Raw genomic sequence first — 13,816 nt, forward strand, 5'->3', positions numbered from 1 at the left:
CTAGGGGTCACTGAACTTTTTCCCACTTGGAAACTCAGAAGCAAAATTACATGCAAGTTAGAATTCCAAGGAAGCAGCCACAATCCAAATACTGCTTCTTGTTTGGATTGTGGGAGCCTGGAATATATTTACATCCATGTTTTTTTTTTTTCAAACTTTTCTCTGGAACGTGGTGAGCTCAGAGGTGACGTCGCTCCCATCTCTGAGATCCAATATGAATGGGACCACATCAAGAAAGTGTCACGAGGTGCCAGATCTCGGTTTACTTAGTCAGTTCTTGTGTTAGTTTATGTTTAAAGTCACGTTAAGTTCATTTCACTTTTTGGTGTCGAGTTTGATTTTCACTTCCCTTTTATTTTGGTAAACGTTCATGTCTTCCTGTTGCGTCACTTCACCTGTCTTGACACATCTCCCCTAATTCCCTGATGCACTTCACCTGGTCATCCTTAAGTAATCACTCCCACCTGCCTTTGATTCCCTCTTCCCTAATATAGTGTTCCCAGTCCCTCTGTCATGTGCCAGTGTGTCGTTTATGCTATGAGAGAAAACATTGTGTCCAACTCTGTCTCGTTCATTTTGTTCTTTTGATTTTTCTACTTTGAAGACGATGAGCTCCTGTGGCTTTATTTCTTTGCTGGAGGAACAATAAAAGGCTTTTGAATCATTCGTCTTGCCTCCTGTCTAGTGCATTTCGATCCAAGCAGTGTATTCATTCAGATGCATGTAAGTCTAATTTGGCTGCTTGTTTGCGTGTATCAATCACCACGGCATACTTTCACTTTCCTGGTAGTTTTCCAGAATCCCAGCAGAGTAAACAATATTTCCCAATACTATACCATCTGTTTCATTCATACCTAATCCTATCCTGGCCTGAGGTGGTAATTGCCCCATCTTGTATAGCTTTTATTGTATTTTTGTGCAGTTTCATGGTAAAAAACACACGCAACATGAAGATTCTCAGTCATCCAGGTTCTAATCATCTTAACTATTGAAGATGATTGTAGCCTCTCATCCATATTTCACTGCTCATCCAGGAGGCTAACTACAGTAACATTTAGTTGAGTCTAAAATTAAACCAAAAGCTTGAAAAACTCATTCATCTGTCTATCTTTGGAGTTACTTCATGTATGTTGTATAAGGTTGTATTGGATGGTGCAATATGTACCATGAAAGGCATACTTCAGACTAGTGATTGTATGAGGTACTGACGCAACTTGTTTTTACATCAAAGGCATATTGAGTCAGTCAACGATTAGTGATGCAGATATGATGTCACTAAGGACCTGTGCTTTCATGGTGCATTATGAGAGGTGAGAAGAGAAGAGGAGGCAAAGGAAAGAGAGCAAGGGCGTTATTTCTTACTCGACTCTCACAAGATTCTACACTGTGAGAGTAACTTCACTTCAACCTTTGACATTCACTAGACGTTAAGAAACATGGTAAGAAAAATACATTTTCCACTTCTCTTAAGTTAGGTAACATTAGATACAGGTTGTTAGATTTTATACAACTAGCCTATAGTATAGGTTAGTTGTTAGTTGTAACTGGTTTGGCACTCTCTTTTCAATGATCCCCACAATCTGGTTAAAGTTCATTGGGAAAGGCAATGCCAGTTTGTACAATAATAGGTCAAACCTACTCGATATTGAAATGTCTGCCTTTCCATTCATTAGCACAAAAGATATTTGGAACAAATAATCAAAAATAGTAATTTCATTAAAAATTCAAACAGCCCAGTTCTACATAAAGTGCATAACACAGAACAGAGAATGTTCCAAATGCGGCTTACAGGCTTTCTTATGAATGAGCTATGAAAGTTTTTTGTAATTTATATATTTAATGATTGTGTTAAGATGGGCACGATTCAGAATGACAGCAAACTGATAAAATTGTTGTTTTAAAAATTGTGTTTTTTTTCCCATAGCGTGAGTGCATTTCCGTTCACGTTGGCCAGGCCGGAGTCCAGATTGGCAATGCCTGCTGGGAACTTTTCTGTCTGGAACATGGGATCCAGCCAGATGGACAAATGCCCAGTGACAAGACTCTTGGAGGTGGAGATGATTCTTGCAGCACCTTCTTCAGTGAGACTGGAGCTGGAAAGCACGTCCCCAGAGCTGTGTTTGTTGACCTGGAGCCCACTGTCATCAGTGAGTGTCATATTTTCAAAAATCAATTTCGGAAAAAAAATAAATGTGACAAAAGATGATAGTAACAAGATCAATATGTACATTGCCCCTTTAGATGAGGTGCGTACTGGGACCTACCGCCAGCTATTCCACCCTGAGCAGCTGATAACTGGGAAGGAGGATGCTGCCAACAACTACGCCCGTGGACACTACACCATCGGCAAAGAGATCATAGACCTAGTGATGGACAGGATCCGAAAACTGGTACGTAACTTAATATCAAAAGGGGTCAGTTGCCCAAATTTGACTCAAAATATCAAACCAAATCAGGCCTTAAACGACCCAGACTATCAGAGGACACAGCCTTGAATCTTATAGAATCCTCGACACCACTTGATAAGCCACACCTTGACAATTTCCTGTAAACTACAGAAATGTGGGGTCCTCGAACAGGCACAAAAACTAATTAATTATCTACCAAATCTCAAAAACCCATAAAGAATTTGGTACCTTTCATTTTTTTCCCTGCTAATAATTATATTTGAACTTTTTCCCTACTGAAAACAAATGGAAGTACCCCTTGCCTGCCTTTAAACTGGGTTGCTATGGCAACTGTGAAGGCAAATTTCATCTGTCTTTGATAAGTTAACAAGGGTCCAAGTCAGTGCTGCTTGCAGCTACTGTATTGTATTGTAATTGTTATATTTGATCACTATCTCCTTCTCTGTCCTCAGGCTGACCAGTGCACTGGTCTGCAGGGCTTCCTGGTTTTCCACAGCTTTGGAGGTGGCACTGGTTCTGGCTTCACCTCTCTGCTAATGGAACGTCTCTCTGTTGACTATGGAAAGAAGTCCAAGCTGGAGTTTGCAATCTACCCAGCTCCCCAGGTGTCTACAGCTGTGGTGGAGCCCTACAATGCCATCCTGACCACCCACACCACCCTGGAACACTCAGACTGTGCCTTCATGGTAGATAATGAGGCCATTTACGATATCTGTCTCAGGAACCTTGATATTGAGCGTCCCACCTATATAAATCTGAACAGGTTGATCAGTCAGATTGTGTCCTCCATCACTGCTTCCCTCCGCTTCGATGGTGCCCTCAATGTTGATCTGACGGAGTTCCAGACCAACTTGGTGCCATATCCCCGTATCCACTTCCCTATGGCCACCTATGCCCCTGTCATATCTGCTGAGAAGGCGTACCATGAGCAATTAACAGTGGCTGAGATCACAAACGCCTGCTTCGAGCCGGCCAATCAAATGGTAAAATGTGACCCTCGTCACGGAAAGTACATGGCCTGCTGCCTTTTGTATCGTGGTGATGTGGTGCCCAAAGATGTCAACTCAGCCATCGCCACAATCAAGACCAAGCGCACCATCCAGTTTGTGGACTGGTGTCCCACTGGTTTCAAGGTTGGTATCAACTACCAGCCCCCCACTGTGGTTCCTGGTGGAGACCTGGCCAAGGTCCAGAGGGCTGTGTGCATGCTGAGCAACACCACTGCTATTGCAGAGGCCTGGGCTCGGCTCGACCACAAGTTTGATCTGATGTACGCCAAGCGTGCCTTTGTTCACTGGTACGTGGGTGAGGGTATGGAGGAGGGAGAGTTCTCTGAGGCCAGAGAGGACATGGCAGCACTCGAGAAAGATTACGAGGAGGTGGGACTCGACTCCATTGAGGGAGATGAGGAAGGAGAAGAATACTAAAGTTAAGAGATAATTCAGATAAAATGTTCCTGCAGTCAAACAGAATATATTCTACAGTTGAAATGCAAATAGCCTCATAAAAATGAATAAGGATTAAACCTGCAGCAACTTTCTCTGGCCACAAGTGTGTAGCAGAAATACATTATGGACAACACTGAAGTCATTACTTTTTGATCAATCTTCACATTCATATTTTTTGATGAAGCAACAAATCTAGACATAGCTGAGTTTTATTGTGCTGTTGAAAATATTAAGTCGTGCTCATGCTACTGTCCATTGTGAAAAATAATTTATTTCACTCTGTGTTTGTGTAATCTCACCAATATTTATTTTCTTTCAAAATGTCTTTCTATTTCTTACGAATCTTGCATGAGAGGATTATATTTGACAAATACAAAAGGTTGATTTACAGCTACCAATTTTAGAATTATATGTATCCTGATTTTGTTGTGCAAAGCATTCAAAAACATATTGTTTAGAATTGCATTGTTCATAGAACAATGGCTGCAGAAATAATGAAAAAGTTTCAATAAAGATTTTTTTCCCAATTCTATTCATCATGTGAAGTTGTTTGTATCATTTGTCTTGTGTTGATTTCAACCTAAATATGCTGGATGTGTTGAATGATTATTCCTACATAATATTAAAATACCATATTGAAATAATGTAATTTAGGTCATTCCTATCAGTGTGATGTAGTTAAAAAGCCAAAGCCATGCTTTCCAAAAACCTTTCAGTTAATATTTATCTCCAGGAACTAGCCTACACTGTCGGGGGCCGACAGCAAGGGGTATATCCGCGAACTTGTCCAATCCTTAACTTTCCAATATACCCAAAGTATACGCACTCGCACCTGCCACTAACTGTTTTAATTAATTATTAATAAATTCAACAAAATAACTGTTAAATATTATGATATAATGCTGACTACACTTTATACATGTTCAAAGTATCCATATCAACTCGATATTGAACACAGAATACCTGAACTCATAAATTTCTCTCTAGTTTTTAATAAAACTAGTTAACCTATTATACCTTGTTAAATATTATGAATATTAAAATGCTAACCACACCTGCCATATCTTCAAAGTGTCCAAATGTCATGAAAAAGCATAAACTATGTTTATTACATTTCATGAAAAAGCATACAATATGTTCAAACTTTCCATTCAATGCATTAATAAAGAAATGGAGGCTTAACTATTTTTTATATGATAATTAATACATTTATATTATAATGTAATAAATATTATGAATAAGTGCTAAATAAACCCATGATATCCTCAATGTGTCCAAATGAGCTCAATAATAAAGAAAAAATGCCTTAACTATTTTTTCTGTGTTCACTAATAAGTTAACCAGTTAACTTATTATGTAACTATTACCAATCATAGCCAAAGTAATAATGATTGTACTTGTAGATAGTTGTTACATGAATCATTGTACAACATTTGAAGGCAATATCTCCATCAGTCTGGAAGATAAAGCCGAAAATGTGTTTTTAGCATAATTAATTAATTAATTTGCTAATTAATATTAAAGCTACAAATATAGGGATAATTCTCGGTTGGTATGTGATGCCCATGCAAAATTTGAAGCCAATACCTGCAATACTTTGGAAGATACAGGCGAAAATATGGTTTTTATATCATTAATTAATTAATTAATTAATTAATTAATTAATTAATTAATTAATAATAATGGTAGACAGCTCAAAATCAATAGGGATCATCTACAGGGGGTGTGTGACCCATAAAAAAATAAGAAAATTTAATCTCAAACGCCTTTCCAGTTATCACGTTAACGGCTAAAATCTGCGGACGCGCGAGACCGATTCCATAATATCCGCGCACGTTTCTCGTGGATATAAATATCTATATAAGTCACATACAAGTGTCTCAACCACTCTTCATGACAGATACTGCGTGAGTGAGGACATACATTTCTACATATATCCTCACTGGCATTATGACCATATCAGTCTGCCACTTTAAACCAATAGCGGGTTGTTTAACATTCAGTTGACGTTCACCTTTTCACCCAAGAAGTATGAAGAAAAAGAAAAAAACATTTTCATGAAAGGCATTTCTGAATCATTCCAATGAGTCTCTGGTGGTGTGAGTGAGACAATAGTTGATGCGTTGAGCCCATTTACTTTTGATAACAAGGCAATCAGAAACGGCAGACTTCACCCCATTCACACAACAAGTCTCTGGCGACCTCTGCTGGTCATATTGGCAAGTGCAAGTGTGGAAGCACAAACAGACACACAGAGCCAAAAACAATACTTCAATCCTGTGGGGTGAAGTGATAATATAATAAAATAAATGAATCTTCATATTATTGGATAATATTAATATTATCCGCTAATAATATTCATCATAGGGCACATACCACAAAAGGATATAAACACTCACAACTCTTTTTTTTAACCCACACATTGCCTCAAGATTGCTGCAAGGGATCTTGCAGGAATTAATAAATTCATGTGTTTTGCGTGCAAAAATATTGTTTTGTTAAACAACTCCAGCAATCAAATACTCAGATACAGATACTTAAGACCCCTTCACTTTTTCCACTTTACTGTTATGGATTTGATGTGAAACCATGCATTCAGAATGTTTTGCACGTTTTAAAATTAGAGGCTTTAAGTATTCAGACCCTCTGTGGTGGCACCGGTGACTCCACTTGCAGTCACAGTGGGAAAATCAAAGGTGTATGTCAAACTAATCATGGCGGATTTCCATTTAGCCTATTCAGTTTCAGGATTTACGACAGCTCACTGTCACTCTGTCCTGACATACATGAACTGAACAGAGCCCTTGTCGATGTTGGGTGTATTATCCTGTAAAAATTATGCCAAGCCAATATCAGGCCAAGATTAAGTCTGTTAAAATTGCATCAATTCACGGGCCCCAAGTGTTTATTAGTTTCTGTTTATTCTTAGTTTTGTCTGCTAAAATAAATCCAAAAGCTTGAAAAACACAGCCTCATTCATTGATCGCCTAACGCTTTATCCTCCACATGAGGGGTTGCTGGTGCCATTCCCAGTTTATTTTTGAGATGTTGCTTAAGTTTGTACAGGACCATGAAAGTTCAGAATTGTATGAAATGTGACAACACGTGACATCAAAGGCACACTGAGTAATTTGAGTGAGTAGTGACATAGTTACTATGTCATGAAGTACCTGTGCTTTCATGGTAGATTATGAGAGGCGAGGAAGAGAAGAAGAGGAGGCAAAAAAAAAAAATAGCAAGGAAGTTACTTCTTACATAAGACTCATACAACCTACACTGTGAGAGTAATTTTACTGCAACTGTTGACTGTTGACCAAACTTCAGGGAACATGGTAGGAATTAAAAATCTTTCCTCTTAATGCATTTTGGCCGTTACCTGGTTGCTATATTGTACAGTGGCCAGACAAAAAGTTGTTCTTACTATTGTTAACGACAAAAGGCTACCTTTAATTAACATGTGTGGCTAAGCTAGCCACAACAAATCCTATTTGCAATCTTCAGCAAAATAAGAACGGTTTCACCTGTATTCCCAGGTGTTAACCACATTTTCTGAAATGTCTGCAGCAAAGCCTAAATATATGACATAATACCTTGAGCCCATGCAAACAATATGAGAACAGCTGACTGTTTTTCTGACGAGGACATGTTGAATCTCCAGAAAAATCATGTCATGTCTACGTTAGTGAGGATGTGCTTCAGCCTTGAACAAGTGTCCCCTTTTGTATGCTAGATAGATTATCACAACTACCCCTTGCAATTCAATTACTGGGGTAGGGGTAAAGATGAGAAATAGGACTGAGCCTTAACAAGGGGACACACCTTTGTACACAAGCAAACACAGAATAGTTTGTCTCCATGCTATATCCATTGCAATGCGGATTAAGACAATGCACCAATGGTAGTAGTTTTGTTAGTAGTAACATTGAGTCTATAGGAAGGATAGACAAGCTTCAGAATGGAAGCAAACAGATAACATTGTTGTGTTTTCTTTTCACAGCGTGAGTGCATTTCCGTTCACGTTGGTCAGGCTGGAGTCCAGATCGGCAATGCCTGCTGGGAGCTTTACTGCCTGGAACATGGCATCCAGCCAGATGGACAAATGCCCAGTGACAAGACTATTGGCGGAGGAGATGATTCATGCAGCACCTTCTTCAGTGAGACTGGAGCTGGAAAGCACGTCCCCAGAGCTGTGTTTGTTGACCTGGAGCCCACTGTCATTAGTGAGTGTCATTATTTATCCCAGACAATCAATTATATCAAATCAATATATTAAAAAACAGAAAATTGTGTCAATAGACAACTAAATTAATATCATAATTTCCCCTTCAGGTGAGGTGCGTACCGGGACCTACCGTCAGCTATTCCACCCCGAGCAGCTGATAACTGGGAAGGAGGACGCAGCCAACAACTACGCCCGTGGACACTACACCATTGGCAAAGAGATCATTGACCTTGTAATGGACAGGATCCGAAAACTGGTATGTCAATTTTATCCAAAGGAAACATTCTGTAAGTTTCTCGATGCTATCTAGGCGTACATCAAATGTAGACCACACAATTGACAATTTCATGCACAATTTGGAGAGCTTGAACATGAACGAAAAACGTTTTGCATGTCATACATTACATCCTCTGTTCATAATTTTTGAAATATTTGACTTGTTTTCTCTGTTGAAAATGAGTGGCAACAGCCCTCGCTTGCCTTTGGCAGCTTTGGTTGGAAATTGCATCTGTTTTCAATCTGTGTAGGTGTGTCTGTTTGATCACTATCTCCTTTTCTATCCTCAGGCTGACCAGTGCACTGGTCTGCAGGGCTTCCTAGTTTTCCACAGCTTTGGAGGTGGCACTGGTTCTGGCTTCACCTCTCTGCTAATGGAACGTCTCTCTGTCGACTATGGAAAGAAGTCCAAGCTGGAGTTTGCAATCTACCCAGCTCCCCAGGTGTCTACAGCTGTGGTGGAGCCCTACAATGCCATCCTGACCACCCACACCACTCTGGAACACTCAGACTGTGCCTTCATGGTAGATAATGAGGCTATCTATGACATCTGTCGCAGGAACCTTGATATTGAGCGTCCCACCTATATAAATCTGAACAGGTTGATCAGTCAGATTGTGTCCTCCATCACTGCTTCCCTCCGCTTTGATGGTGCCCTCAATGTTGATCTGACGGAGTTCCAGACCAACTTGGTCCCATATCCCCGTATCCACTTCCCTATGGCCACCTATGCCCCTGTCATATCTGCTGAGAAGGCGTACCATGAGCAATTAACAGTGGCTGAGATCACAAACGCCTGCTTCGAGCCGGCCAATCAAATGGTAAAATGTGACCCTCGTCACGGAAAGTACATGGCCTGCTGCCTTTTGTATCGTGGTGATGTGGTGCCCAAAGATGTCAACGCAGCCATCATCACCATCAAGACCAAGCGCACCATCCAGTTTGTGGACTGGTGTCCCACTGGTTTCAAGGTTGGCATCAACTACCAGCCCCCCACTGTGGTTCCTGGTGGAGACCTGGCCAAGGTCCAGAGGGCTGTGTGCATGCTGAGCAACACCACTGCTATTGCAGAGGCCTGGGCTCGGCTCGACCACAAGTTTGATCTGATGTACGCCAAGCGCGCCTTTGTTCACTGGTACGTGGGTGAAGGTATGGAGGAGGGAGAGTTCTCTGAGGCCAGAGAGGACATGGCAGCACTCGAGAAAGATTACGAGGAGGTGGGACTCGACTCCATTGAGGGAGATGAGGAAGGAGAAGAATTCTAAAGTAACATAGAGGCATGAGTTAAACAGGAGATAATTCAGATTAAACATTCATGCAGTCAAACAGAATACTATAGGTGAAATGCAAATAGCCTAAAGACAATGAATAAGGATTAAACCTGCAGCGACTTTTCCTTGCCACAAGGGTTCAGAGGAAATACATTGTGGACAACAATGATATAATTACCTTTTGATGAATCCACGCTTACATACTTCTGATGAAGCCACAAACCCTAGACCTAGCTGAGTTTTATTATATTTGATGCTGCTGTAGAAAATATATAGTCATGCTCATGCTACTGTCCATTGTGAAAAATTATTTATTTCACCATGTGTTTGTGTAATCTCACCACTGACATCCATTTTGTTTACAAATACAGATCTTACATGTGATAAGTTTTGACAAATACTAATGTTGATCTACAAATGTTGAAATTATTTAGCTGGTTTTTGTTGTGCAAAGCAGTAAAAAAAGAAAATCGACCTGTACTGTTCACCAGTTTGACTGTAGAAATACTGAAATGTTCCAATAAAGTTATTTACCAAAGTTATTTAGCACATGATATTGCCTCTGAAATTACATGATCACCATGTTACTGCAGGGAAAAAACATTTTCACGTCGCAGATTCTCAGTAAATGGGGCCTCCTTGTGGTGGGAGCAATCATACACAGAGACTTAACTTTTTCATTTCATTGACGTAGGGATGAGATGCATTTTGAATGTTATCCACATTTGTGAAAACTGAAATGCTTCAAAGTATTCTGACCCTCTGTTGCGGCACAGGTGACTCCACTTGCTGTCAGAGCAGGAAAATCACATCTTGTCAAATCTCTTGTCAGACCTTTGGTGTTTTGGCATCATCCTTCAGAGCAAAGCGCTCCACCCATTTAATGGAGTTGAATTCACAGCTGCCATCAGGACTTCGAGTTTCGGGCCTTGCTTAATTGAAATGGCCCCATAAAGTTCACTCCTATTATTTAACTTGGTGTCTTCTGTTGACTGGAGCAGGCTGGCTTGCTTATCATTGGAACCCTTTGGCTAGGTTTGGTAAGCTCGAACATGGCTCCATTAATACTTTTGGCTACCTCCAAGTAGTAATCCTTTATAGTAGTGTACTAATCCTTCCCAGATGACCTCCAAATGCATTGTTGTTTAGGTAGCCAGAAACTCTGGAACAAACACAACGGGAACAACCAATGGAGATTTGAAGCCACTATATTTTGAATTTACACCCCAATACAACACTCCTTGTATGCTTACAGTTGCTTGAAAAGAGATGAGTAGATCTGCACAGGATGACTTTGCAACAGTAAGATGCACATTGCTTTCCTGTGATGGTGTATGAGATAGAAGAAGATCCAGAGAGCTGCAGTACTGAGCCCCTTGTAAGGACTCCAGGATCTAATATACCTGAGGCATTGGGTAGACATCATGATGTGCTTTAACATTAACTCATCTGTGGTCCACAAAAAACAAGGTTGCCCATCCCTTCTGGGAACCAGAACCACTGAGGAGGACGAAGCAGGACGGTGGACGGTAGTTCTATGACACAATCGATGAACATCTCCTTAGTCTGTATCTCAATCAGGGGCGGATGGTGTTTTGGGACGATTTGGGTGACGCCCTACCAACTAGGAGGAGAAAGAGAATTTTTTTTCCTCAGCAATTCCAAAGATCCTTAGTACTAATATTCCTTTCAGACGTCTCTGCCAGCAAAGGTAGTTATAATAAGTGTTCTAGACATATTATATGTCATTGTCCAATCAGAATCGTCAGATTCGTTCGAATCACTTTTATGGTTCCGCCTCTTCTGAAAATTCTCCCCTTGACTCTTATATTAAAATTATTTTTTTCGAAAAACATACTCTTCAATGCATTTTTAATCTTTAATCTCCTTTACACTTAATGAATCATTTTACTGCACTATCTTGTCACATGTTTGTTGTATGTATCTGGTAAAGGTTGTGAAAGCTCTTGATCCTTAGTTAATAAATACCTAGTATAGTAAAGACTTAGTAAAGACTTTGTCACGATCCACACTCTCACATTTTCCAAGTTCCTTGTTTTGTCCCCTGCTACTCCGTGTATTCTCTCTCTCTGCAGGAGGCGTGGTTGACCCACTTCCAAGATGACACTGGTGATTGTCTCCACCTGCGCGGCTCCACCCCAGCTGCCTCTGATCAAGAGGACTCTTAAGGCAGAGCTGCGCCTGTCACCAGCGTCAGTCCGTTGTTTCGCTTAGCCGGTAAAGACGTTACTTACCTTACTGTACTCACCACACTCACCACTCGTTCTCTCCAGGTCGCCACGTCTCCTGCATCCGAGAAGATACGGAGGCTCCAGTGGATTCCATCTCTTCCGGAATCACTTCCTCCTTCTGCCTTCTCGCCTCGTCACCTCCACGCCAGCGGAGCTGCCGCTATTCCTCACATCGCTTCTTCCTCTGTAACTCCCATACTCCTCTTTTCACCAGCCCGAGTGAGTTCGTTCCTCTGGAACCAAAGATGAACTTTGTGCCACTGTGGAGTCGCTGACTTCCCCTGATCAAGCCATTATCTGTCATGTACTTACCTCTGACTATACTTACGTTTCATGCTAGCTCGCTTTACCTCAGGGCTAATAAAACCGTATTTTACATACTTACCTTGTCTTGTCTGCATTCGAGTCCTCCATTCTCCAAGGGAAACGTAAGAGACTTAATGGTTGCTGGACACATCTTGTGTCCTGTTTTAGCTATTTTACATTATACATTAGTTTCATGTAAATATTTGTTTATCAAGTTGCCATCTAGTGGACACAAGAAGGGCTGTTAATCACCTAACAACAAATTGATACTGTCTTGCTTTATGCACCTATTGAATGGGTCACCATAATCATTATCAGAAAAAATTGTTGTTCAATGTTGTTCCATAGGCTTCTTTTCATTAAAGAGTATGTGTGTCCTGAAGTTAGCACTGTGTCACCTCTTAGACAAGCTTCTAATGGCACCATCAACAGAACAGGAACTCAAGGTCCGACTCGCCTGTACTGGCAGTAGACCACTGGCCAATCTTGGTCATAATGCGAAGTCTCTCTAACACTGGTTGGGTGACTGTAAACTTGAACTTTTCAATCTCAGCTTCATTGTCTGTGGGGAAAGCTTTGAGAGTTGCAAGAATGAAATGGGGACTTCTGCTGGCCAACAAGGTTTTTTTTTTTTGCAAAGAAAAGGTCAATCAACACATGGGTGGTTGAAGCTGAAGAAAGAGCCAGAGCATGGTGAGACCTAAATGGTGAGACCTAAACATTTATACCTGAGGAACAATACCGCCAATACACCGGTATGGCGGTATATTAAAAATTCATATCATAACGAAAATATAAACCTCGAACTTCCCACTAACCAGCCATTGATTCTGTTGAACACCGCGGTTATATCCTGTTTGCAGCGAGTGTTGACTGATATCTTCCCCCTGGCACCTGCGGGTGGAGAGACTGCATCGCTACTGGTATGAATTTCCCATTACAATTCTCCCATTTGATTATTGATTAATCACTAACAGTAAAAACAAAATAATAAGAATAAAACAAGATCAAATAGAATTAAGTATATAGTCACAACTTAATTATCCGACACATTCATTCATATGGAGGAAGAGGAAGAAACGGAAGGAAGAAAATAAGAGTAAAACAAAACAAAACAAACAAAAACAAAATTAACATTATTTACACAATGTCATCATGTGAGACATAGTCTGAGCTGGGGTAATGATGGGGATCAGGAACGTGAAATGAGGCCGGATTTTGAACTCTACATATGAACATATGTAGAGGATTGGATTATTCTTTTGGTGAGTACATTATATAGCCAGGGTGCTGAGCAAAAAGAAAATGACTATGACTGGGATTATCATTGTTAAAAACCATGATGACATCCTTGGCTCCAGTACTTTAGCCAAGCGAACCAATGAGTCATCTTTGTGATCAGCGATATTCAAGTCATCGAGGTGATGGTCTATCTCAGGGGTTGGTGAGACAGTCTTAACATCTGACAGCATGTTAAGTATGTTATGGAGGTCTACTTACATACATTAACTTTTTTTTATAGTCAAAAGGTTGCTGTAAATGAGCCGATAGAAATCCTCTTTTCTGACGCTGTTCCCCAGCCGCGATATTTCAGACTCAACTCTCACCCCGGCTTCCCAACTGTCTTGTGATT

General features: G+C 40.6%; 2 protein-coding genes across 2 annotated transcripts; both read left to right on the plus strand.

Moving 5' to 3' along the window:
• Positions 1-1,930: 1,930 nt before the first annotated feature.
• Positions 1,931-3,835, plus strand: LOC310924472 (tubulin alpha-1C chain-like; the record flags this gene model as incomplete). Its single annotated transcript, XM_083886215.1, has 3 exons — positions 1,931-2,147; positions 2,242-2,390; positions 2,861-3,835. The coding sequence occupies exons 1-3, from the start codon at positions 2,027-2,029 to the stop codon at positions 3,833-3,835; spliced, it is 1,245 nt and encodes a 414-aa protein (XP_083742341.1). The 5' UTR covers positions 1,931-2,026.
• Positions 3,836-7,853: 4,018 nt separating this feature from the next.
• On the plus strand, positions 7,854-9,619 carry LOC310924803 (tubulin alpha-1C chain-like; the record flags this gene model as incomplete). The annotated part of the gene is made up of 3 exons (XM_083886641.1): positions 7,854-8,076; positions 8,186-8,334; positions 8,645-9,619. The coding sequence occupies exons 1-3, from the start codon at positions 7,956-7,958 to the stop codon at positions 9,617-9,619; spliced, it is 1,245 nt and encodes a 414-aa protein (XP_083742767.1). The 5' UTR covers positions 7,854-7,955.
• Positions 9,620-13,816: the final 4,197 nt, after the last annotated feature.

This window comes from Microchirus variegatus, assembly GCF_963457635.1.
Source record: "Microchirus variegatus genome assembly, chromosome: 3".
NCBI classification, from domain to species: domain Eukaryota; kingdom Metazoa; phylum Chordata; class Actinopteri; order Pleuronectiformes; family Soleidae; genus Microchirus; species Microchirus variegatus.